The 27,885-nt window shown below is 40.2% G+C and overlaps 1 protein-coding gene across 2 annotated transcripts in view; it reads left to right on the forward strand.

Annotated features, from left to right (window-relative positions):
- Nucleotides 1–27,885, forward strand: part of ASB7 (ankyrin repeat and SOCS box containing 7) — a 49,745-nt gene that overhangs the window by 10,470 nt on the left and 11,390 nt on the right. Inside the window, exons 5-6 of one of the 2 annotated variants that reach the window (XM_064376302.1) lie at nt 17,187–17,792; nt 25,760–26,079. In XM_064376302.1, the coding sequence (XP_064232372.1) occupies nt 17,187–17,792; nt 25,760–25,833 (680 nt within the window). In that variant the 3' untranslated portion in view covers nt 25,834–26,079. Of the gene's footprint in view, nt 1–17,186; nt 17,793–25,759; nt 26,080–27,885 lie in introns of those variants that run through there. The other variant, XM_012463879.2, reaches the window with a different exon arrangement.

A 27,885-nucleotide genomic window follows, 5' to 3' on the forward strand; every position in this document is an offset into this window, starting at 1 on the left:
CGAATATATGAATACAAAGGCTGACGGGATGGACTGACTACAAGGCTGCACTAGCCCTAAGACTAGGAGTAGCCGCCTGGCCCAGGGACCCTGAAACAGGAGTTACATGCCTAAAATAGTTGACTGTTGTCAGGACCCAGAAGTTCTCTGGCCTGTGCCTACCTTGTAGCTTGTCTTCCACGTCATTTCACGTGGAACCTTACAACACGGAAACCTCAGTTCTGAGGTTAATCAAACTGAACTATAAGTGGAATGCCAGGAAAAAGATCTGTAAAAAGTAAAAGGTGGGTGTAGGGTCAGAATTGCTAAAATTCTTTGCAAGGTTTCATAACATTAAGACCAAGATCAGGGCTCACAATTTGTATTCCACCTAATCCTGTTACTTTCCACTTTTGCCAGCCTCACTTTATAAAAAGTTAATAAAAAATGTCCTCAAAATGTATTATTCAAGTAATACATGAATATTGTCTCTTTCAAGCAAAGCAAATCTTCAGTTAAATTACAAGTAAAGCCAAAGTCCGCTTGACTAACCCCTAATCCTTGTCCGTCTGCCTCTGCGTGGATGTAACTGGGTATACATTTGGTTTGGTGCTTATCCTTCTAGAGCATTTCTTAACCGTATTGCATGGACTCATAGAAATTCTGTCATATGGGCAGGCGCGGTGGCTCATGCCTGTAATCCTAGCATTTTGGGAGGCTGAGGTGGTCAATCGCCTGAGGTGAGGAGTTCTGGACCAGCCTGGCCAATGTGGCGAAACCCCATCTCTACTAAAAATAAAAAAATTAACTGAGTGTTGTGGTGCATGCCTGTAATCCCAGCTACTGGAGGCTGAGGCAGGAGAATTGCTTGAACCCCGGGGGTGGAGGTTGCAGTGAGTCGAGATCATACCACTTCATTCCTGCCTGGGCGAAAGAGCAAAACTCCATCTCAAAAAAAAAAAAAAAAAAAAAAAAAGAAAGAAAAAGAAAATGTAATTCTGTGGTATTATGTTGCTTGTGGTTTTTGAACATTAATGATATACTGACTGTATAATTCTACAACTGTTGTTTTTTATTCAACTGTGTGACTTAAAGACTTTTTAATATCAGTGGTCCGCAAACTTTTTCTGTAAAAGGCCAAATAGTAAACATGTTAGGCTTTGTGTGCCATACTGGCTTTTGTAACTACCCAGCTCTGCCATCATAGCATGGAAGCAGCCATAGATAGTATATAAACTAATGGGTGTGGCTGTGTTCCAATAAAACTTTATCAAAACCAATGGTCGGGGGAAAAGGGAAAAATCGGTGAGGGGCTCTTAGGAACTGTAATAGCAGGGGTGTTCAATCTTTTGGCCTCTCTGGGCCACATTGGAAGAAGAATTGTCTTGGGCCACAAATAAAATACACTAACACTAATGATAGCTGAGGACCTAAAAAATATTGCAAAAAAGTCTTAAGATGTTTAAGAAAGTTTATGAATTTGTGTTAGGCTGCATTCAAAGCTGTCCTGGGCTGCATGCCACCCTGGGCTGCGGGTTGGACAAGGTTGCACTGTAGTTTCTGAATCTTTTCTCTCTCTCTGTATGTATGTACATATCTAGTTACATACAGCATAAGGACATTTTGCTCAATCATGGACCCCATTTACAATGGTGGTCCCATAAAATTATACCATATTTGACTGTACCTTTTCTCTGGTTAGATAAACAAATGCCACTGTGTTACAGTCACCTGCAGTATTCTGTACAGCCATATGCTGTGCAGGCTTGTAGCCTAGGAACAGTAGACTATATGCTATAACTTGGGTGTGTAGTACGCTGTGCCATCTAGGTTTGTGTGAGTGCATTTTATGATGTTCACACAAGAGTGAAATCCCCTAACAACACAGTCCTCAGAATATCCCTGTTGTTAAGCAGTAAATGACTGTATATCTATATATATTTAATAGCTTTATTGAGATATAATTCACATGCCATAGAATTCACTCATTTAAAGTGTACAGTTAATGGCTTTTGGCATATTCATAGAACTGGATATTCATCACCACAGTCAATTTTAAAATATTTTCATTATCCGCAAAGAAACCTTCTATCGGTTCTGTTAATGCATATTGATTCACTGTTCTTTGCAACTTCTGAATATAGTATTTATAAGTATGGATATGCTATCATTTATTTTATTTTTTGAGAATGACTGAAATTTTTATAGCAGGAGAGTTTGGTTTTTGAAAAGATAGTGCATACATACATACATGGGTAAAAAGCAAATTAAAGCTATTGTAGACTGATCAATGAGGGGCAATATCTAGCTTTTAGCCCCAGTCTCTTACCCTTCTCAGAGGCCATCACTTTCACTGGTTTCTTACGTACCATCCAGAGGTCATCTGTGCATGTAGGCAGAAATATTTTTCCATCCTCTTCCTTGTAGCCAGCTCCCTTTTTAAAATGTTCTGTTCTACGTCTTGATTTTTTCACATAACAGTTAATTTAGTGATAGTTCCTTATCTGCATAGGACTCTGTCTCAGATTCCGTCATATGGATGTGATTTATTTATGCTTACCTTCTATTGCTGGACATTTTTAAGTTTTCATTTTTAAGCTACTAGACACAATACAGAGAATGTCCTTGACTGATGATGTTACACATGTCAGAGTTTATTTCTTGAATAACTCCTAGAAGTGCATTTGCCAAGTCAAAACATTTTTTATGGATATTGGCAGGTTGTCCTCCAAAGAGACTGTCATCATTTTATGTCCTTACCGACCAGGCGGGGTAGTGCCTGTTCACTTGCCTTTACTAGTGATGTACTACCAGATGGTGTTTCTCTTCCCCGGTGTGATATGCCTGCGTCTCTCTCTCTCTTTTTTTTTGTTTTTTTTTCAAAAATGACATATGAGTAACAAACATTGCAAGACTGGGCTTTTTGTCTTATTGATTTATTGGAATGGTTTCTGTATTCTTTGTTGCATGTTGCAATGTTTTCTTTCTCCAGTTTTTTTCACATTCTGGTTTTTGTGGTTGGACAGAAGGCTACACTTTAATGTAGGTGAATTTTGTTTTTCTTTAGCCTTATAGTTTGTGCCCTTTGTGTCTTGTTCAGGAAATACACTGCAGGGTCATTATTTGCCTTTATTTTCTTCTAAAATATTTTATGGCATTTAGATTTTTAATCTGTTCAGAATTGGCTTTTGTGTATATGAGGTAGCCTGGTACAGTTTCACTTTTTTCCCATGAAGATAGTCTAAATCATGCCTTCTTTCTTCATTACTGTGCACTACTAGGTCACATACAAGGTTTTCATATATGTGTGGTTTCATTTCTGAGTTTTTATCTAAAACAATATTTTGGACAAGCCTTATGTTTGTTTTTATATAACACCTTTTACCTGATCCCCTTTCCCTAATAGAATAAGAGATTCAAAGAGTGTCTCTCCTAGCATATTATGAGTCAACTTGGAAGAATTAGTAGAAGAAAATACCTACTGGCCCACTTGCTTATGGCCACATGTGGCGCTTAGGCATGCTCTGTATTTAACCTAGTCCTGGCCTGTGATCTCTAGACCAGTGTAGCCAACTGTGTGTCCAACTTCTGTACGCTCATAGCTCAGAGACATTGTCAGCACAGCAGAAGCTGTGTTCATTCTCACCATGGTGTTCATTCTCAGCAGATGGCACCAAAGCCTCTGATTGCCATGCCAGAAATCAACAAACCATCCTTGGTACCTTTTCCTTACCTCCAAGACCACTGATTGCTAAGTCTGATTGCTTCTGCCTCCTAAAAAGTTGTCAGACCTTTTCACTTCCTTTCCCTGGAGATTCTGCCCCATTCTTGGGTCGGGAAACATTCCTCACCAGAAGTGTTGCAGTAACCTTTTCCATCCCTGCATCCAGTCTTGCCCCTTCCAACCCAGTCTGCAAGTAATGTGACCTGTTAAAATAGAAATAAAAATATTTCCTTTTTTTTTTTGAGACGGAGTTTCGCTCTTGTTACCCAGGCTGGAGTGCAATGGCACGATCTCAGCTCACCGCAACCTCCGCCTCCTGGGTTCAGGCAATTCTCCTGCCTCAGCCTCCTGAGTAGCTGGGATTACAGGCACGCGCCACCATGCCCAGCTAATTTTTTGTATTAGTAGAGACGGCGTTTCACCATGTTGACCAGGATGGTCTCGATCTCTTGACCTCGTGATCCACCCGCCTCGGCCTCCCAAAGTGCTGGGATTACAGGCTTGAGCCACTGCGCCTGGCCAAAAATATTTCCTTTTAAAAATCCATAATTGGTTCCCCATTTCTCTTAGGGTGATATTCAAAGTTTATAATGTGATCCGCGTGGCCCTGCAATGTCTGGCTCCTCTTACCTTTCCAGCTGCAGCTTTGAGCCGCAGCCCTTCTCTGTTTTTTCAGAGTCACGGAGTGCAAAGGTTTTGGCCTGGGACCCTCTAGGGTCACTCTTCTGCTCACTCCCCACCCCTGCCCCCCTCACCGGCTCTGCCTGCTTCTCTCTCAGCTCTCACCGGTCATTTTCTCAGGGAAACCTTCTCTTACCAGCCAGACCAGGTCACCTGGTATCCATATATATATATGTGTGTGTATATATATGTGTGTGTGTGTGTGTGTGTGTGTGTGTGTATACACACATATATATATATCCCTGCTATCCTTCTATGTGATACTATTGATCCCTGTGTGATGTTACTCCTCTGTTATATGGTATGATTGTTCCCTGTACCTTTTTTATTACAACAGCTATCATAAGCATAATGAATTGTTTTATAGTTCTCTATTTAATGTCTGTATCTCCAATGAGTCTAAAGCTTCTTGAAGGTAGAACCCATATCTGTTTTGCTTCCATCTAGAAAGAGAGTGAAAACTAACACCAGTTATCTCAAGTAATTGTTCCTTAGTTTTACAGAGACAAAACTAATCTTATCTTTTATCATAAGGTTGGAAATGGACCGCCTTTTGGTGAGATTAGAAAGTTGCTTGAATGCATCATACATCCCTTCACCCCCCACAGGGTCTCTCGCTCTGTCACCCAGGCTGGAGTGCAGTGGCACAATCATAGTTCACTGCAGCCTCTACCTCCTGGGCTCAAGCAGTCATCCCGCCTCAGCCATACCTGTTAGGTGCATGCCACCACACCCAACTAATTTTTTTTTTTTTTTTTTTTTAGTAGAGATGGGGTTTGCCATGTTGGCCAGGCTGGTCTCAAACTCCTGATCCCAAGTGATCCACCCACCTTGGCCTCCCAAAGTGCTGGAATTACAGGCATGAGCCACCACACCCAGCCTCAAAACAATGTAGTTTCTTTAAGAATTTGTGACCTCCAGTCAAATTGGCTCCTCTTGTTAGTAGCTCAAAGATCCCAAGAGGGAACAGTGAGTGAAATAACTCGTAAGAAACAAGACTTGACTTTTCATTCTCTCTTTCTCCCTCGCTTCTCACCCTGCTGTGTGTTGTGTGTGTGTGTGTGTGTGTGTGTGTGTGTGTGTGTGTGTGTGTGTAGAGACAGAAAGAAAGAACAAGAATTCATATAGATAGACAGGGTGACCAGTTGATCCTCTATAAACTATATAATCAGCAAATATTTGTTGAACACCTAATGGATGCCAGGCCCAGGGCTGGGCCCTGAGATACAGAAATGAGCAAATATGGTGCCCTCCTTCTGGTACTTCATCATCTACTGGGGGATGGAGTTAGAGCTAACACTTATTGAGGGTTAAGTATATGCCAAATTCCTCATAACTCTTTTAGGATAATAAGTATTATCAGTTTTTACATTAAAAATTCTAAGCTACAGAAGAGTAAGTAATTCACCCAAGGTCATTACTTCAAAAACACTGAAGCTGGGATTCAAACCATTGTCTTAGCTGTAATTCTGTATTGTTCCTAAGAAAACAAGGCAGTTCCAAAAGAGTGAATTTAAGTGCCGTGTGTAATAAGTCCTCACTGTCTGCTGGGGTGGGAGGATGAGTGCAAGGAAGACTTCCTAGGGAAAGCAGGGTTGGACTAGAAATCTGGAAAGCTGAGGCAGGGAGGGAGGCTGGAAGGATGGAGGTGTGGAATTACCCCAACTTGGGGCACACTACGTGTGACGGGTTGAAGGAAAGAAGGAGCAGTTTTGGTTTTAGGAGCTGATAAATGTTCAGTATGATTGGAGCATATCCAGTAATTTACTGTAGGGACATTGGTAAGCTGTAAAACCTTTGACAGAGGAATGGGAGAACAGTCTCGTGATTTAGAAAATTATCTGGTTAGGCCGGCACGGTCGCTCACACCTGTAATCCCAGCACTTTGGGAGGCCGAGGTGGGTGGATCACCTTAGGTCAGGAGTTCAAGACCAGCCTGGTTAACATGGTGAAACCCCGTCTCTACTAAATGTACAAAAATTAGCCAGGCATGGTGGTGGGTGCCTGTAATCTCAGCTACTCAGGAGGCTGAGGCAGGAGAATCGCTTGAACTCAGGAGGCGGAGGTTGCAGTGAGCCGAGATCACGCCATTGTGCTCCAGCCTGAGCAACAAGAGCGAAACTTCATCTCAAAAAAAAAAAATTAGCTGGTTGTAGTGTGCGAACATACCAGAAGGGCATAAGCCCTAAGGCAAGAAGAGTAGCTGGGATGTGATGTGAGAGTGAAATACATTAAGAATAACTGAGACTTTTGGCCTAAGGGGAAGCTAGCCAGATGCAGTTTAATAAATGGGAAATAGATGTCTAATACCAGTCACTCACCCAACTAGAAGTTATCTCAAATATGTTAATGGGTCAGATTTTACTAACGTTAGATTCATATACCTGCATGGTAAAACGTGATCACACAGAGCTAGCCAGAATCAGAGCAAGAAGTTGCCTGTGACCATAGTTTAGACACAGCGCTGTGCCCACAGGCACCCTGATGGGGAGCGGCCACGTGAAGCCACACTTGCTGCTGCTTCTGGAGAAATCCACTTTTGTTGAGAAAATGAGTGAGTTTGAGTTGAATAATGGATAGTACCTATATTCCAAAAGGAGAACAAAGTGTGGCTTTCTTTCTAGTTTAATCTAAGCCTGTGCTGTCCATAGCAGGTCTGGTTATTTAAATTTCAGCAAAGTTAATTAAAAAGTTCAGTTCTTTGGGAGGCCGAGGCGGGTGGATCACAAGGTCAAGAGATCGAGACCATCCTGGTCAACATGGTGAAACCCCGTCTCTACTAATACAAAAAATTAGCTGGGCACGGTGGCGCGTGTCTGTAATCCCAGCTACTCAGGAGGCTGAGGCGTGTGTCTGTAATCCCAGCTACTCAGGAGGCTGAGGCAGGAGAATTGCCTGAACCCAGGAGGCGGAGGTTGCGGTGAGCCGAGATCGCGCCATTGCACTCCAGCCTGGGTATCAAGAGCGAAACTCTGTCTCAAAAAAAAAAAAAAAAAAAAAGTTCAGTTCTGGCCAGGTGCAGTGGCTCACGCCTGTAATCCCGGTACTTTGGGAGGCCAAGGCGGGTGGATCACGTGGTCAGGAGATTGAGACCATTCTGGCTAACACAGTGAAACCCTGTCTCTACCAAAAACACAAAAAAGTTTAGCCAGGCGTGGTGGCAGGCACCTGTAGTCCCAGCTCCTCGGGAGGCTAAAGCAGGAGAATCACTTAAACCCGGGAGACAGAGGTTGTGGTGAGCCGAGATCATGCCACTGCATTCTAGCCTGGGCAACAAAGCAAGGCTCTGTCTCAAAAAAAAAAAAAAAAAAAAAAAGTTTAGTTCCTCAGTCAACACTAGCTGTGTTTTAAATGGTTACTTGTGACAAGTGGCTGCCATATTGGAGAGCATAGTCGTCCTTTGATATCTGCAGGGGACTGGTTCCAGAACCATGCCCCAGTATACCAAAACCACATATGCTCAGGTTCCTGATAGAAAATGGCATAGTATTTGCATATAACCTACACATACCTTCCTGTATATTTTAAAATCATCTTTAAGTTGCGTATAATACCTAACACACTGTAAATGCTATGTAAGTAGTTGTTATACTGTATTGTTTTTAACCGTTGTATTTTTGTTGTATTGTTTCTAATTTTTGAATTGAATTATTTTTTATCTGTGGTTGGTTGACTCTCTGCTAGGGAACACATGGATATGAAGGGCTGACAGTAGAACATTGGCCTGTGCATATAAGTGATATTTTGCTGCTTTACTTTCAAGCATCTGGCATCAAAATGATGAAAACTTAGGGTTTTACAATGGTCTAAAAATATTTGAGTTTTGAAACACAAATGGGATGCATATAATAGCACCTCGGTATGAATCCTGGTGGTCTTTCTGACCCATTTAGTGTACTGTTAGAATCGTAATTAAACAGTATCTATTATAAGGGTGGAAACCGTAACAAACTCGTTATTTTCCAATTTTGAGTCTTCTAAAAATTTCAAGACCATGCTGGACATTTCAAGAAAATAACATGAAGAGACCATGTTGTAGTGCATTTATTCATCTTCAGATTCAGTGTTTCTGCAAATTGGCCTGAGGGCTCTTAGATAAAGCTCTAGAATTTAAGTCTATAAAAAAATCCCCAGAGAAACCTGAGAAAACTTCCCGATAAAGTAGGTAAAATCCTTTTAGTGAAACACATGAAAATAAGTAAGAGATAAGGGTGTAATCAAATTCAAGGAAGAAAGACGAAAACAATTTTTGGCTTTTCAAAAATGAAAGATTTTGCAAATGATAATTCCAAATGTGGTGAAACTGGCACATTGATGGAAATTTGAGAGAGTACATTGGGAAAGCAGTTTAGTAGTATGTATTGAAGCCTTAAAAACAATAGCTTCGGCCAGGCGCGGTGGCTCACACCTGTAATCCCAGCACTTTGGGAGGCCGAGGTGGGTGGATCACAAGGTGAAGAGATCGAGAACATCCTGGTCGACATGGTGAAACCCCGTCTCTACCAAAAATACAAAAAATTAGCTGGGCATGGTGGCATGTGCCTGTAATCCCAGCTACTCAGGAGGCTGAGGCAAGAGAATTGCCTGAACCCAGGAGGCGGAGGTTGCGGTGAGCTGAGATCGCGCCATTGCACTCCAGCCTGGGTAAGAAGAGCGAAACTCCGTCTCGAAAAAAAACAATAGCTTCTCTTGCCAATATAGAATTTATGTTAACTCTATTCATTTGAATTAAGTATAATTAATGATTAGATTAAATAAAATTCTTTTAAGGTGACCAGAGGAAGCAATCTTAAAATTGGGAAATATTTTCTGTATAAAAGTTTCACCTTTCTGAATATCATGATGTACTGAAAAAAAGCTTGCCTTTCATTGTATATAATTTTCCAAATGTAGGCATTTTCAGTGCCCAAATATAGAGAAACAGTTAAGTAATTATAGTATGATTAGAGCTATAACTTTTTAAAAATGTATAGAAGAAAAGCTGAATCTGTCATCAATGTCGACAGTAGTTATTAGGAAATGCTGTTCTTTTACCTTTGATTAGTTTTACCACAGACAGTATAAATATATTTTTGTTGTCATTTTATCTTTTAAAAGAAAATAGAGGACAATAATGATGAAACTAAATTCTTGTTGGGCTTATAACATATGAAGATGAAATATATGACAGTAATTGCACAGAGATTGAAAGAGTTTCTGTATACTTCTAGAATCCAGTTAATCCCAAAGTAAAAACAGGAATGAAATAATAAAGAGAATAATTGAAATCAGTGGAATTGAAAATGGGCAAGTGATAGAGAAGATAGAACTAAAAAACAAAGGATTCTCTGACAAGATTAATAAAATTGATGAATCTCTGTCTAGAATTGGAGGGGGGGAGACAAGAGAAAAGATACATAACCAATGTCAAGAGTGGAAGAGACATTCCTGTAGTACTGGAAATCCTAACCAGAGCAGTCAAGCAAGAGAAAGGAATAAACAGGATTCAGATTGGAAAAGAGGAAGTCAAATTATCTCTCTTTGCTAATGATATAATCTGATATCTAGAAAAACCTAAAGACTTTATTAAAAAAAAACTCTTAGATCTGATAAATCAGTAAAGTTGTAGGTTACAAAATTAACCTACAAAAATCAGTAGCATTTCTATATACCAATAATGAAACAGGCAAAAAAGAAAGCATGAAGGCATTCTCATGTATAATAGTTATCAAAACAAACAAACAACAAAAAAAAAACCCAACAGCCTAGGAAAAAATTTAGCCAAGAAGATGAGAGATCTCTACAAGGAAACAAAGCACTGATGACAAATTGAAGAGGACACAAACAAATGAAAAGACATCCCATGCTCATGGATTAGAAGAATTAATATTGTTAAAATGACTCTTCTGTCCAAGGCAATCTGTAGATTCAGTGCAATTTCTATCAGAATACCAAGGTCACTTTTTGCAAAATTAGAAAAAACAATCCTAAAATTCATGTTTTTAGAATTGAGCCCAAATAGCTGAAGCAATCCTGAGCAAAAGGGACAAAGCTGGAGGCATCACACTACCTGACTTCAAAGTATATTACAAGGATCTAGTAACCAAAACAGCATGGTATTCACCTAAAAACAGACACAGACTGATGGAACAGAGAATCCAGAAATCTACATATTTATAGCAAACTGATTTTCGACAAAGATAACAGGAACATACAGTGGGGAAAGGACACCCTCTTCAGGTAAACGTTGCTGGAACTGGATGTCCATATGCAAAAGAATAAAACTGGACCCCTGTCTCTTATCATATGCAAAACACAAGATGGATTAAAGCCATAAATATAAGACCTGGAACCCTAAATCTACTGGAAGAAAACAGGGAAAACACTTCAGGAAATTGGTTTAGGCAGAGATTTTATGGCTAAGACCTCAGAAACACAGACAACTAAGGCATAGGCAAATGGGACTATATTTTAGAAACTGAAAAACCTCTATGCAGTAACAGGAACAATTAATAGAGTGAAGAAACAACCTGTTGAATGGGAGAAAATGTTTGCAAACTATTCATCTGACAAGTGACATTGAAATATCCAGAATGGAAGGAACTCAGCAGTAAAAACAACAATAAACAATCTCATTAAAAAGTGGGCAGGCCAGGCACGGTGGCTCACGCCTGTAATCCCAGCACTTTGGGAGGCCGAGGCGGGTGGATCACATGAGGCCAGGAGTTTGAGACCAGCCTGGCCAACATAGTGAAACCCCATCTCTGCTAAAAATACAAAAATTAGCTGGGCCCACGCGGTGGTGGGTGCCTGTAATCCCAGCTAGTCGAGAGGCTGAGGCAGGAGAATAACTTGAACCCGGGAGGCAGAGGTTGCAGTGAGCTGAGATTGCATCACTGCCCTCCAGCCTGGGCAACAACAGTGAAACTCTGTCTCAAAAAAGACACAAATAGACATTTCTCGAAAGAAGGCATGCAGATGGCCAGCAGGTATATGAAAAAGTGCTCAACATCATTAATCAGCAGGGAAATGCAAATCAAAACCACAATGAGATATCTTATCCCAGTTATAATGGCTACTATTAAAAAAACAAAAAATAACAGATGCCAATAAAGATGCAGAGAAAAGAAAACTTAGTGCACTGTTGGTGGGACTGTCAATTAGTACAACCACTGTCTATGGACATTTCTCAAATGAAAAATAAAAATACCATGTAATCCAGCAGTCCCACTGCTGAGTATCCAAAGGAAAAGAGATCAGTGTATCAAAGAAATACCTGCACTTGCGTGTCTACTGCAGCACTATTCACAATAGCAAAGATTTGGAAACACCTAAATGTTCATTGTGGTATATATACGCACAATACTATTTGGCCATAAAAAATGAAATCATGTCATTTGCAGCCACATAGATGACTGGAGGTCATTATGTGAGGTGAAATAAGTCAAGCACAAAAAGAAAAATATCACATTCTCACTCGTGGGAGCTAAAAAGTTGACCTCTGGGGAGTAGAGAATAGAATGATAGATAACAGAGGCTGGGAAGGGTGTGTTGGTGGTAGGAGGAGATGAAGAGGTTGGTTAATGGGTACCATTCATTAAAAGAAAGAAATTTTAACATTCAGTAACAGAGTAGGGTGACTGTAGTTAGCAACAATGTATTATGTATCTCAGAGTAGCTGCAAGAGAAGACTTGAAATGTTTCCAGCTCATAGAAATGATAAATGCTCAAGGTGATGATGGATAACGAAAATACCCTGACTTGATCATTAAACATTCTGTTCGTATAATAAAGACTCACATATACCCAATAAACGTGTAAAATATTACATACTAATAAAACATTTTAGAATGGAAAGGGGTATGTCACTACAGATCCTCTAGACATCAAAAAGGTAATAAGGAGTGTAATGGGCACCTTTGTGCTGTTAGGAGAAATGGACAGATTCCCTGATGCATATTGCTAAAACTGGCCCAAGGAAATAATAGATTAATAGCCTTATATCAGTTTAAGAAATCTAGTTCATAACTAAAACTTTTCACTGAGAAAACTTTAGGCCCAGCTGGCTTCTCATTGAATTATTTCAAATATTAAAGGACATAAATAAGAATTCTGCACAAATTTTTTGGCGCGGGAGGGAACCCTTCCAAGCTTATTGTATGAGGCTTGTGTTGCCCTGATACAAACCAAACAAAGACCGTGGAAGAAAGCTATAGGCCAGTGTTTTTCTCTACAACAGATGCAAAAATTATTAACAAAATATAGGCAAATCCAGTCTACTGGTATATTAAAAAAGGATATTCCATTAAACCCAAGTAGTATTTATTCCAGGAATACAAGATTTGTTTAACATCTGAAAATCAATAGCCTGAGTAATTTATCATCTTAGAATAAAACATAAATACCAAATAACCATTTTAATAGATTCAGAAAATGAGATAGTCTTAAATACATTCATGAGAAAGAAGGGAAACCAGAAGCAGAAGGTGATTTCCAAAGCAGTGAAAAGCCGCAGCTTCCCGGGTGGTGAACTACTTAATTCTTTCCTTCTAAGATAAGGAATCAAGGGAAGGGTCATTCAGAATTCTACTGTAGGTTCTAACCAGTGGAATAAGAGCAAAGCAGTAATCAAGAGTCATGAATTGGAAAGGAAGAAGTCAGACTGTCTTTATTCGCAGAGAACATAATTGTGCATGTAGACCCTGGTAAGAAAACTACAAATGTGTACTAGAACTTAAAGTGATTTTGGATAGATTATAGAATACACAAGTCAGTGTACAAAAATCAATTTTATTTCTAATAGTAGTCTTCATTTGGAAAATGGAATTTTAGCTCATAATAGCTATGAAGTTTAAAATATTTAAGAATAAATTTAACAAAAAATATGTATGTTGTATACACTGAAAGCTACAAAACATTGCTAAAGAGAATTAAAGAAGACCTAAATAAATAGAGAACTCCCATGGCTATGGTTTGGAAAAATCAATAATATTTAGATCATTTTGGAGAGGTTGCCATCCTTAGAGTCAGTGGAGTTCTAATGAAAATTCCAGCAGGCTTGTTTGAAGAATTGACAAGCCGATTCTAAAATTTATTATCCCAAATATTAATAATTTTAAAGTAGGCTGGAGAACTTAAGCTACCTGCTGTCAAAGCTTACCATAAGCTCCAGTAGTCAAGACAGTGTGGGATTGGTGTATGGAGGGACTTTTAGATCAATGGAACAAAACAGATTTCAGAAATAGACCTACACTCATGGTGAATTGATTTTCAGCAGCGAAACCAGGGTAAATCATTAAAAGTCCTTTTAACACACTGCTGGAACAAGTAGTTATCTTTGTGGAAAGTACTGAACCTTGAACTTACCTTATACCACACACAAAAATTAATAATGGTCCATGATCTAAATGTAAGAGTTAAAAGTGCAAAATTCCTATAAGAAAACAGAAAATGTTTGTGACATTGCATTGGGCAAAGATTTTTTAAAGTGGGATACAAAACCACAAACTGTAAAATAAATGATAATGAGTTTCATCAAAATTAAAAATTATGCTCTTCAAAACATGATACAGAAAATGAAAAGGCAAGCAACAAACTAGGAGAAAATATTTACAAAAAACATCTGACAAAAGGCTTGAACCACAATATACACAGAATTTTTGTATAATTCATTAGTGAGGAGACAACCAATAAAAATGGATAAAGGATGTGAACAGACAGTTCACAAAACAAAGTGTATGAATAAGCTCAGGATAACTAGTTAACAGGAAAGTAGAAGTTAAAAGCATCATAAGCCACGATTTTACTCTCTCTAGAATGAGAGAAATTAAAATTACTGATGATACCAAGATGGAGAACAATTTGAACTCATCCATTGCTGGTGAGAATGTAAAATGGTATAGCCACTTATAAAAAGTTTAATGTGCATTTAGCATATGACTCAACAATTCTCTCCTAGGTATTAAACCCAAGTGAAATGAAAACACATTCTGTCTCTCTGTCTCTCTTTCTCTTGCTCATATGAATTCATGATAGCATTGTTTAAATAGCCTCAAATTGTAATAACTCAAATGTCCATCTTCTCATGAATGGATTAAAAAATTATGCATCTATAGTATACAGTACTGTCAAATACAAAAGAGTGAACTGTTGATACAACATGGGAGTATTTCAGAAACATCATGCGAAGTGAAGCAAGTCAAATGCAAAAATCTACATATGATTTCATTAATATTAATTTTCAGAAAAGGCAAAATTTTTGTTGACCAGTGTTTTGCCTGGAGTCTGGGAAGGGTTAAAGAGAGATGAAGGGAACTTTTGAGATGATGGAATGTTCTATATTTTAAATAGGGTGGCGAGTTATATACCTGTATACAATTATCAGAGCTCATCATCTGTACAGTTAAAGTGAGTGTATTTTATTTTACCTCAATAAAGCTGTTGGAAAAAATCCCCTCATATTCATAGGGAATATGCTTCTGTTTATATACATTGAATTTTTTTCCATTAAATTTAAATGAACTTGTTGAGATTATGCTGCAGCTTGTTTAAATAAGTTCCACCTGGGGAGAAAATGTTTGATAAGGAAACAAAGTAATAAGTTTGGTGGGGTTGCTGTTTTAGATATGAAATGTTTAGGGAAGGCTTTTCTTTTTAGTGAAAGGACGTTTGAGTGGATACAGATGACATGAGTTCAATTAACGTTTTCTTTGCACATGTCTTGTACATTTCTTACTGAATTTCTGTCTAGGTGCCTCGTAGTTTATGTTGCTATTACAAATGAGATATTTTTCTTACCTTATTTCATGGGCTAATAATCTTTAAATTACATGTTGTTTGCATTTTCATTTGCTTTCTAATCTCCCATCCGGTTTTAACAGAGACTAAGCCGATCATTGTTGTGTGTGTTAATCTGTTTTTCCTTGGCTCAGTGTGGCATCAAAATGTACATAGAACCTCAAAGAGACCTCAGATGTAAACCAGAGATGCAAGTGTAATGTTTTGTAACATAATTTTAATTTTACTATCAAATAGAACAAGTATAGGATGCAAATAAGGATGCTGACTGGCTCCTTTAAAGGCACTCCCCGTGGCTGAAAGGTGGGAGAAGTGAAAAGAAGGTATTGTTACATTTCACTTGCAGATTAAGAGGGAATGTCTGCAAGCAGTTGATTGGCCAGGTAGAGATTAGAAATGATCTTTGGCAAGATTTTTTGTTTCATTTGAATTGGAGGGGATCTTTTAGATTTCATGCCTGACTTGGAACTTTTGGTAAGTGATGCATCTGAAACAGGCTTGAGTGACTTGAGGGCTCAGCAAGTATCTGCCGAGGAAACATTAGTAGCTCATGCTCATGCCTTGCCAGTAGATGGCAGCAAAATGCTTTGTTAAAATGTTCTTGCCCTCATTTAAGTCATAAGTAAATAGGTACTGTGTGTTTTTCTTTCAGTTAAGACCAAGGGAGATACGATGGCCTTATTTCCCTTAAATAGATAAAACTAATGCTACCATCATGTATTGTCACTTTACAGTAAATGTTTTTAGAAATCTACATGACATGACTTACCTAAAAAAAGTCTTACTTTGTGTGGGTTTTGTTAGCAACTCCTTCACGGAAGTACTCACTCTCCACAGCATTATTATTTTACATACAGCTTTCTGCCTCATAGATTTTTCTAAGAGAACCATCTGTCATAATATGTTCTATACCTAAATAACATTTATTCAATACATGAGTTTTTACTCACCTGTGGAGGCGGTGTGTGTGTGTGTGTGTGTGTGTGTGTGTAAAACATTAATGATTTTTTTCTTTTATTAACCAAAAATTAAGGGTGACTTTGAAAAGAAGAGAGCATTTTAATCCTGGGTAGTTAGGTCTGATCAATTTATCTTATACACAGAATCGCTGGCTTCCAGGAGGTTCCCTGCATTACCCATTCTTGTCCCTCTTCTGCCTCCAGCCAGAGACATCACGGGGTGAACGCTATCAAGAACCAACCTTTGGCTTTAATGAAAGATCTGAGGCCAGTGACAAAAGTCTGTAACTTGAGTCACATAACAGATAAACTATTACAGTTGTTTTTCCTTCCCCAGAGATCAGTCAATTAGGAGAGGTTTTTGGAACTATTTTAGAAAATAATATTTATACAATGCTGAGGTTTCTTCCAATTATTCACATAATGCATTGCTTAATTCTTATAAACTCCAAAGTTCATGTAAAACTAAGAATTGAGAATAGACTTCTATCTTATGAAAAAACAATTTATCAAGATTACTTGACATGTATCTGAGATGCTTTGGAATTTGTACAGACCACAGAAAAACTTTTTTCTTATTACTTAATTTACCCTAAAACAACACAGTGTGCCAGACCATAGTACATCCGTAATTTAGAGCAGCAGATGTTGCTACACATGCTTCTCTTTAAGACCAAGAAGAGGCACAAGAGAAAATAAAACAAAAAGTTCAAAACAGAAGAGAAACTTGAAACAGTGCAGAGATGAGGGAGTTGAGTAGCCAAAGGCAGTTGGTTACATAGCCAAGAGAGGGGATGTGGTGATCTGAACTCCATGTTTTTGTGTATATCTTTTTAAACACTTTGTCTTCCTCTTTTCATTAACCCAGATGTGATAACATTCTACAAAATTTATTTTCCATTAAAACTAGACCTGAATTAAACGGAGGGAAAATGTACTTGGTGCTTATTGCAGTGTTTGGCTGCTTCACATTTTATATGAGAATTGGCCTCAGTTTGCTGTGCCGTGGTGTGTTTGTTGTTTTGTCTTAGAGTCTGCTAATACTTTCATTTTGGTTTTAACTCCAGCTGATCCCACAGTTAAAGACTTAATCGGAGGCTTCACGGCTCTTCATTATGCAGCCATGCATGGCCGGGCTCGCATCGCACGCTTGATGTTAGAATCTGAATACAGGAGCGACATCATTAATGCAAAAAGCAATGATGGCTGGACTCCCCTCCATGTGGCTGCCCACTATGGCAGGGACTCATTTGTCCGGCTTCTCCTGGAGTTCAAGGCTGAGGTTGACCCACTCAGTGATAAAGGTACCACCCCGCTTCAGCTCGCCATTATCCGAGAGAGGTCAAGCTGTGTGAAAATCCTGCTGGACCACAATGCCAACATCGACATTCAGAATGGTTTCCTGTTGCGATACGCCGTGATCAAAAGCAATCACTCTTACTGCCGAATGTTCCTTCAGAGAGGGGCAGACACAAACTTGGGTCGCTTAGAAGACGGACAGACTCCTTTACACTTATCTGCCCTTAGGGATGATGTGCTGTGTGCACGGATGTTATATAATTATGGAGCAGACACGAACACAAGGAACTATGAAGGACAGACCCCATTGGCTGTTTCAATAAGTATTTCTGGAAGTAGTCGACCGTGTTTGGATTTCTTACAAGAAGTCACAAGTATGTAATATAATTATTACTTTATTGCATTTAAAAAATCTGTGCATCTTCTGAGGAGCTTAATGTGTTTTTGCAACTTAAGATGACTAGATATTAATCATTCCTATAAGCCCTGCTTGGTAAGCAATGACTCATTCTTCTGAAATAAAAAAATAACTTTTACTGTATCACAAGATTTCATAAAAATTCAATTGTGTTTCTGAATGTAATAGGGGTAGACAGTAAGAGCGAGGGAAGAAATGGAGAGAGAGGCAGATAGGAGAAGTTTTTAAATGAAGAAAGATCTGTGTTAGAGCAGGACAATTCCTGTCGGTCATAAGGATAATCTTAACTGGCTTCTGTGGACTTCAAGTTGAGGAGTTAGAGGGAGAATTTTGGATTTTAGATTCCTTAGCTGTGAAAATATCCTAGAATTCGTGTTTTATTGCTAAGTTGTTCACGTTTTAGTTGTGGCTTTTCTGCTTTGTGGGAACCCACATGGAATGAACAGCGGTGGTACTGTTTACTTAGGTATACTGCTAGCGGAAGTTCAGGATGCTAGAAGTTATTGTAAGGAAGTATTTGCTAGCAGTGGGAAGTTTGGCACCACTGTCCATGGACCACATGGCTTCCATTGTATTTGAACATTTTTTGTGTGGGTGCTTTTTTTTAAAGCCTGGAAGTGTCTGACCCATTTTGTGTAGTAACATGTGTCTTAGTTGTTTCTCTGATGGGGTATCCGTTTGTGTGGACTTAGCCTCCCTCTCTTGTCAAGCTTCCATGTGACCAGTTGAATATGTGTCTCATGCTTAATGTCCAACATGAAGCTAAAATCTGTAAACAAAATTGATTTTGCTGTCTGCTGAACTTCTTCATGAATTCCTTTTTCCTCACTGGTTTTGAAGCTTTGGTCGTTATTGTGGAAGAAGACATATTAACATCCGGGGTACTAGGCACTAGAGGACAGGGGCTTTACCTGACCTACTTGTAAATAACCCACTCCATCCCTTGGAGCTGAACTTTGGGGTAAAAATGTGCTTTTTGAAGAAACAAAATGTAATTTGAATTTTGCGGCTTCATAATGGAAGAAAAGATGAAATTATTATTATGTACATATTCAGACTAAAGCATGAGAAGAAATCACACTACTTAGTCTACTCAGTGCTGGCCAGTACAAGTCTCTGTAATGTTGGAAATGGTCTCGCTTTGCTGTCCAGTGTAGTAGCTACTGGTCCCGTGTAGCTGTTGAGCACCTATTATGTGACCAGTGCCACTGAGGAACTGAAATTTTAATTTGATTTCGTTGTGACTTAAGTTTAAATGACAAGTCCCTGGTGACTTCTTTGTTGGTGCACACAGATCTGCCTGCCTTGGGAGAGGTATCTGGGGCTGACTGGTGGGTGTTCCACTGCAGAAAGCTTCTGAGACGCACGAAGGAGCCAAAGATGGGAGATGTGATATCTGCAGTGTTGCAGCTCCTGGTTGCCTTGTTTTTGTTGTTCTTTTAACTTCTACACTGGAGACTCAGTTACCATGAGTGTGGCTGACCTTAGGAAGGCATGTTATGTACTCACATAAATGCCTCAGCCCCTTTTGTTAAATAGTTTGTTCAGTGGTTAATGGCGTAGACCGGAGCCAGACTGCAAGAGCTTTGGCTCTCACTCTGCCACGTGTTAGCTGTGACCTTGGGCAGGTCACCTGATCTCTCTGTGCCTTAGTGTCCTCACCTTCAAATTCAGATAATACAGGCTTGTTATGAGGCTTAAATGAGTTTATATTTATAATGCACTTAGCACTTAAAATATACCAGGCACCGTTCTTTGTGTTTTTCAAGATAAAGTATGTAACTAATAAAGTGAGGGTGGATTAACAGCAAGGACTGGCTTGCTACCCACAGAGCAAATCTTCAGATTCATATTCAACTCAAGCCTCCCATTTTCAACCCTGTATACAACTGTATACAGTATGTGGAGGCATGCAGTCAGGTGGCTGAGAGGAGCCACTGGGCAGGACAAGCACGTGGGCAGCACCCTGTGTCCCCAAGCCCTCAGAGCTGCCCCCAGCAGTGCTGTTGGACAGCAGGAATGTTGAGTTCAAGGCTCATATGAGCTTTAAAATTTGAGCAGATAGAAACATCAGTGGGGACTGCCTCTGTCTGTGCTTAAGTTCTCCACAGCACACGGAGCAGCGCTGAGCACTTCGGAGGTCCTCAGTAAGCCCTGGCAGGTTGGCTGACTGCGCACAGTGAGGGGTGAGGACTGAAGAGACATACGGACTGCGTTCCTGAGTGCAGGGCCCTCTGCCTTTTTTTTTTTTTTTTTGAGACAGAGTCTCACTCCGTTGCCCAGGCTGGAGTGCAGTGGTTTGATCTCAGCTCACTGCAACCTCCGCCTCCCTGGTTCAAGTGATTCTCCTGCCTCAGCCTCCTGAGTAGCTGAGATTATAGGTGCATGCCACCACACCCAGCTAATTTTTGTATTTTTAGTACAGATGGGGGTTTCACGGTGTTAACCAGGCTAGTCTCGATCTTCTGATCTCGTGATCTACCTGCCTGGGCCTCCCAAACTGCTGGGATTACAGGTGTGAGCCACCGTGCCCAGCCCCACTCTGTCTTTTAAGGCTGCAATTATCTTCAGGTGCCTCAACATAATTTATTATTTCTTGGCTCTCCAGTGGTGTTTCTGCTTCACCTGTGTGTTCTTTGGTTCTAAACAGGTTTTCTTTTCTTGGTAAACAATATGGGCTAGAAGGAGCAACTGTGGCTGATGCTCTCGACCGAGCTTTCTTATGAGAAGCAGCTTGAAAAAAGGTTGGTTAGTTCAGGGAGCACCAAATCAAACCTGAAAGCTCCTTCTAGCCCCTGCCCTCTGAGCACCACAGCCCCAGGCATCATGCTGTTGGCTTATGATCTGAGACCTCAGACTGCCGAGGTGTAAGGACAGCAGAGGGGCCACGTGGTGATCTTTATTCAGGGCCATTTCACTGTTCATTGCACTGTTTTGACTAGAAGCAGATTATTTGAATTGGAAGCGACCAAAAAAAATTGTAATCCTGGAATTTAAAAACTACTCTGGCCTTTTGGGAAAATTGCCGTAAAAACTGATATATAGTGCAGAAAAACAGAGCGCACCCGTGGCCTGCTAATAACGTAGCCTCTGCTGGTGCCTTGTTGGTACTGAGTAGGGGGAGAAACCATGAAGAGCTGCTGTTGCTTTTCCCTGCAGCCAGCCCGCTGTCTACTACTCAGACCTCAGAACTTCCACCTTCCAGGAAGTCGAGAGCACAGCGGGGCCCATCCATGGAGGAGCCACTTCTCTGCGCCCAAGAACGATAAACACAGCTAAGAGGAGCCAGAGTACCTGCCTGAATAACGAGCATCACCTGTGGAAGGAAACTGTGTCCTGCTTAGAAGCCAGTTTTTGTTTTTTTACTTGTAGCCAAAGAAGAAAAAGAATAGAATGAATAAAGAGAGAACAGTGAAGGTGTGACTGATGTCAAGTAGAAATGGTAGTGTCGGCCGGGTGCGGTGGCTCACGCCTGTAATCCTAGCACTTTGGGAGGCTGAGGTGCGCAGATCACCTGAGGTCAGAAGTTTGAGACCATCCTGGCTAACACAGTGAAAACCCCATCTCTACTAAAAATATGAAAAATTAGCCGGGCTTCATGATGTGCACCTGCAGTCCCAGCTACTTGGGAAGCTGAGGCAGGAGATCGCTTGAACCTGGGAGGTGGAGGTTGCAGTGAGCCGAGATAGTGCCACTGCACTCCAGCCTGAGCAGTAGAGTGAGACTCCATCTCAAAAAAAAAAGAAAAATTAGCCAGGGGTGGTGGCAGGCGCCTGTAATTCCAGCTACTTGGGAGGCTGAGGCAGGAGAATCGCTTGAGCCCCGGAGGCAGAGGTTGCAATGAGCCGAGATCATGCTACTGCACTCCAGCCTGGGTGACGAGCAAAACTCCATCTCACACACACTAAAAAGGAAATGGTAGTGAGGACAGACAGCAGTGGACATTCTGGAGGTAAACAGCCCTTTGTGCCTGGTCTAGGACTAGGGTGAAGCAAGTGAGGTGGCCAGGGCACAAAACTTGGGAGGCCATCATTCTCAGGCTCTTGCACACGAAGTGGAATGACGTGTACATAGTGATTATACACACACCACTCCGGAACTAAGAGGATCCCGGAGGCTTGGGCACGTGAAGAGCAGAAGGTTGTGGGAATGTCTTCCCAGTTCAAAAGGAAACTTAACATTTATGCACAAGAAAAGGGCGGCACGAGAAAAATGAGGTCCAGTACTGTAACTTGGAAAAAGATTGTTCCTCAGTAAAGCTTGAGGAGCAAATAATAACACCCACTCTGAAGAATCAGAGAGTGATTTAGTGATTTTTTTTTTCTTATATTCTTGCTCATAGTGTAAACCCTTGTAGTCAATGTATGGACCAAGGAGTTATTCAGAATATGAACTCTTTTAGAAAGAGAGAGATTTCCTGAGAAAGCTGAACCTCTGGCAGTGACTCACAAGAACGTTTAATGATACACATATGCACATATACACACACATAGAAAAATGAGGCTTTAATGATCTGCACAACTGGAATTTTGTTCAAAGAGAAGTAAGAGAGAACGTATATTTTTGGGGAAAACCCCACCTTAGAATGCTTAAGCACAAATTATAGACCTGGCAAGCTAAGTACTGTTCTCAGCAAGTCACTTCTGCAGGTGAAAGGAAAGGATTGAAAAGAAAAGAGATAGGGCCGGGGAAGTGGCCCACACCCGTAATCCCAGCACTTTGGGAGGCCGAAGCAGACAGATCACTTGAGGTCAGGAGTTAGAGACCAGCCAGGCCAACATGGTGAAACTCCGTCTCTACTAAAAATACAAAAATTAGCCAGGCGTGGTGGCACATGCCTATTGTCCCAGCTACTCATAAGGTTGAGGCAGGAGAATCTCTTGAACTTGGGAGGCTGCAGTTGAGGTGAGCTGAGATCACGCCACTGCACTCCAGCCTGGGTGACAGAGACTCCGTCTCAAAAAAAAAAAAAGAAAAAAAAAAAAAAGATAACTGCAGTCCCTGGTACAAATGGTATGGAAATTGGGGGAAAATTTTCAGTAATACAGTCCAGTGAGAGGTGAGATAGCACTAAATAGTCCCTCCTGGAGAATGCCACTGGAAAAGAGGTGGTGTCTGATTGGCTAGATTATTTGCAGCAAAGTTGCCAAACTGTGCTTCCTACCTAGGAATTCGTTTCACTGTGAGGTTTTTTACCCTTTACATAAGAGGGAAATGTCCAACAGGCAAAGTGGAGTCAAAGGTTTGTTTGCCCCAGCAGACAAGGTACAGTGCTGTTGGAGGGGTCAGCTTGTCACTCCTTTTTCCCTTTGCCGGGGACATCCACGTCTGTACTGTGTTGAGAATTTCACCTCTGCAGAGCTGCTGCTTAGGCATTAGACAGTCAAGATCTTACAATTACCATCTAATCATTTCATTAATCTTAAATTAATAGTCATGGTTATTTTAAATTCCCTGGGTGGTAATTCCAACACCTGTGCCATAGTTAAGTCTGGTTCTGATGTGTATTTTGTTTTTGCAGACTGTGTTTTTTTCTTGCCTCTTAGCATGTTTTGTGCTTTGTTTTTTTTACTGAAGCTAGACATGGTGGGTAACAGAAACTGAGGTAAACAGATCTTTAACGTGAGGTTTTCTATTAATCTGGCTGTGAGTTGGGCTGTGTGTCATGTTTATGGCAGCTATGGGTGCCAGAGGGTTCCAGTCCCTGCAGTGCCCTTGTTCTTGTCATGTCTTGGCTTTGGGCTTCGTTGAGCACTCTGGTTGGAGAGAGGGTGCATCTTGCCGCTCTCTTGGCTTTCATTAACAGTTAGACGGGGGGAGCCCCGTTGGTGTAGTCGTAGGATGTGGGGAGGGCCAGTGGTCTGCAGTCTTCTGATTAACTCTCGGTCTTTCAGTGGGCCTGTGTCCCTAGGCTACGTCTTCACACGTGTTTCTTCTCATGTAGCTTTTCCAACCCCATACGTAAGACAGGAGGCCAGAGGGGGCTGGACTCAGGAATGCCCTTTCTCCATGGCTCTGGGAAATTCTTTCCCCTTGGGCGCAGGCCTTTGTCATGGAGAACATTCTGGGTGCATTTCACAAAGGTTACTCTCACCTCCCCATGCTGGAGCCTTGAGAGGATCTTTACTGGCTCTTTACGTGGTGGGGTTCCTGGGAGTAAAACTCACAACTGAGTAGGGGGCTTCCTAAGACTGGCTGCCACTCTCAGACCAATCAATTCACAGGCTGGCCATTCGTCAGAATTACCATGGCAGTGTTCCCACCAGTTTGTGGCTTCAATGACATCGGCTCCAGGTGCCCAGATCCCAGCCTGTGGCTCTGAATGTATTTCTCTCTCCAAATTTTGTGGTGGAGGTTTGCCCTACAACTTCAGTACTGATGGATCCACGAAACGTCATTGACTTTGAGTTTGTTCAGGTTTCTTGTCTTGTAAGGATGGGAGTGATGATTTCCAAGCTCTTTACATGTTGGAATTAAAACTAGAAGTCTAGTTTTATCATTTGTACTTAAAATAGGAAAAGCACAATCTGTCCGCTATCCTTTGAGCTGGTGAATGTTTTGCCCACTGGGATCAGATGTCTCCTGTATATCATCCCAAAGATCTCCCCACTGTGCCTGTGTCAGAAGCACGTTGCATCAGTAGAATGGGATGCTAGAGCAGCTAATGGGCTTCTGACCTAGCATCTGACTTGCCTTGTAAACTTGGAGAAGATGTTTAACCCTCCCCCCACCCCACTGGGATCGGTTTGCTTCTCTGAAAAAGAGGGAAATTGGAACATAGTCCCCAAGTACTTCCCTTTTAAAAATTCTTGCCACTAACCACTTGTAAAGGCTACGGTTTTCTTCTGCTTGTGATTTAAAACAAAACAAAAATTGTTTTTATTTTAATTTATGTTAGAATGATGTTTTTCAGTATGGACTTTAACCAGGGCTCCTCAAGATTGTATTAGGTGCCTATGAGGTCAAAACTAATTTCCTAACAATACTAAGGTGCGATTTGCCTTTTTCACTGTGGTGACATCTGTGTTGATGGTGTACGGCAGTGGTAGGTGAAACTGCTGGCATGTTAGCATGAATCAACAACATGGCCCTAGCTGGTACTGGTCACTGTTCACCGCCAGACACTCTCAGGAAAAAACATTCCAGATCCACTTAAGAATGGCTTTGATGAAACAGTGAAATTAATTTTTATTAAATCTCGTCCCTGCAATAGTTTTTAAATTTTCTGTGGCAGGGAAATGGAAAGTATTCTTACTGCATACAGAAGTGTAATGGTTGAACTGAAGAAAAGCGACTTCAGTTTGTTTGAGCTGAATTGGCAGCTTTTCATGGAACACCATTTTTACTTGGAAGAGTGACTAACAGCTAAACCATAGCCATTTAGTCTTGGGTATTTGGCAGACATTTTCTTGAAAATGAATAAAATTCACTTGTCACTTTAAGGAAGATAACTGACAGGACTTATGGCCAGTCATAAAATTTGAGCTTTGCAGATGAGGATTTTAGCAAACTTAACATTTGCTGCTGTGAGATTCCTGGTAACTAGAGACTCCTTCAGTCCGTGAAGATATTAACAAAAGTGATGTTTTTTGATCTCATATAATGGAACAGGTCATCATTTGGAAGATCCATGTAACCCAATGAACATTGTTTTCCAAATGACTAATGCATAATGTGACAAAAATCACACATGGATAAAAGATCCATTCCAAGTGCAAGGCGAACCAATGGATTTTAATGTAGCAGAGTACAAAAGTTAATTAATTTGGTTCCAGATTTCATATTGTAACTAACCATTAAGAAACTCCCTCTTGTCTAGTTTTGATGGAGTATCAGAGAAGATCCACAGTTACCAGAAAAAAAGCTATTTAAAAATTCCTTCCTTTGCAACCTCATATCTGAGTGAGGCTGGATTTTCTTCAGGTGCTCCAATCAAGACTGCATGTGCAACAGATGAAATGCAGAAGCAGATCTCTCACCCCAGCTGTCTTCTGTGAAGCCAGAAGTTAAAAGAGATTTGCAGAAAACTGTAAGAAGCGCTGTTCTCACAAAAATCCTTTTTGTTTTAGAAAGCAGCTCTTTTTTTTTTACATAAAAATTTCTTTCAATTGATAGTGCATTTTTCTTATTTTTAAGTGAATTGGATATTTTTTAAAAATTCTCAATTTCTAAAATGGCAAATATAGATAAATATAACTGACATAAAAATTCTTTGAGCTTCTCCAATTTTAAAAGTTCAAGGAGGCCCTAAAACTAAAAAGCTGAGACTTCGTGACATACATTCCCTAAAATCAGATTTTTAAGGGTGTCCTGTTAGCCTACTGTTTCAGAATTTGATGAATCTCTAATGTATTTCTGTTTAAACTTAAAGTCTGTGGATAGTACGAGCTATGTTACATTACTGCTTGCCATATACTATCGTATTTACTGTGTAGGCTCTGCAGAGATCAATGATTCCTGAAGTTTGTTTATAAAACTGGCTGTCTGGTCCAAAGGTAGTGTTCACAGTCAGTTACAGATCAGAGTCCTTGTTCTCCTCTTTCCTTCCTTCTCAATACTGCACTTGACCAGTCTTAAAGAAAAAGAAAAATTTTGGTTCTACCAGATATTGTGGATTCAAGTGGATTCAAGATTCAGATCCGTTTGGAAGACTAGTACCTTGGATCCTAGGTCCAGGTTTCAGAGATTCGCTGTGCACAGTAACATATCAAAGGGGCCAGGAAGCTCTTGAATAAATAAAGCATTTATTTGTTTACTAGTGTGAACAACTTACTTTCACAGCTTTTACAGAGCATCTTTTCTTGGATTTTATGTTCTGGGATACATGTGCACAATATGCAGGTTTGTTACATGGGTATACATATGCTATGGTGGTTTGCTGCACCCATCAACCTGTCATCTAGGTTTTAAGCCCCACATGCATTAGGTATTTGTCCCAGTGCTCTCTCTCCCCGTGCCTCCCGCCCTCCGACAGGCCCCAGAGTATGAAGTTCCCCTCCCTGTGTCCATGCGTTCTCACTTTTCAACTCCCACTTCATGAGTGAGAACAGAGTATCTTTTATTCCTGTGGCAGGCTCTGGTCTAGGTGACCCTTAAGTCAGAATACGCTAGTTGGGTATTTACTGTCCATAGGAGGCTGAACTGAGGCAGTGATCTGTTTGTAGTAGACACTGTAAAGGCTAGAAGCAACCGTCAGTATGCTTTGATGGTGTGTAACAGCGAGGGCTGGGCTGTATTTTGATTTGTACATTTTAAGAAATTAACTGGCTTGTATTTCTAAAAGAAAAAGATCAGGTAGATGGGAATTTAGTTGTATAAATGGTTTTGCAGAAGACAGTCTGCGAGGTACTTAAACTAGTTGCTTTCTGGAACATTAATCACAGATACCTGAAAACACTATTTTATAAATATTTCAGTAACCTGAAATATTTTTGTTTAAATTTCAGCAGTAGTCAAGTACTATGTGCTAACTATTGAAGTAAAACTTTAAAAACAGTATTTTAAACTTTAAAATAACTTAAATAAGGAGTAATAAAAATCATGACTCCTCTTTTTTCAATTTTAAGAAAGTAAAATTTAGGCTTGGGCTTTCTCAGGTTAAGCCCCATACAACAGTAAGTATATGAGCAGCCGATCACACAAAATGCCTCTAAAACAAGTGCCCTCGCCTACTGTGTTCCTTTTGAATGCTACTCTGATATTTTTGTAGGATGGTTTATCTAAAATAGTGTGTAGTACAACTCTGGAGAAATAATTTGTGTAATACATTTTAACCAGGGGTATTTTTGAATATTGATTTATAATTATATCATAGTCTTAACTAGGTTTTTCAGTCCCAGTTATTAAGAATTACTTTTAGAAATAAATAGTACACAGTTTTTAGTCAAATTGCGCCACATTTTAAGGTTCTTTGATAGGGAAAATATCCTGCCCTTTATAGTATTTGTATTACTTTCTATTGTTAATATAGGCACCTAGAGATTTCTTGTCATTTGACTTACTGCAAATGGAAAATATAGTTCAGAGCTCATTTACCTATGGAAAAAAGC

Source organism: Aotus nancymaae, unplaced genomic scaffold, assembly GCF_030222135.1.
Source record: "Aotus nancymaae isolate 86718 unplaced genomic scaffold, 86718_ANA_hifiasm-v0.15.2.pri h1tg000014l, whole genome shotgun sequence".
NCBI classification, from domain to species: Eukaryota; Metazoa; Chordata; class Mammalia; order Primates; family Aotidae; genus Aotus; species Aotus nancymaae.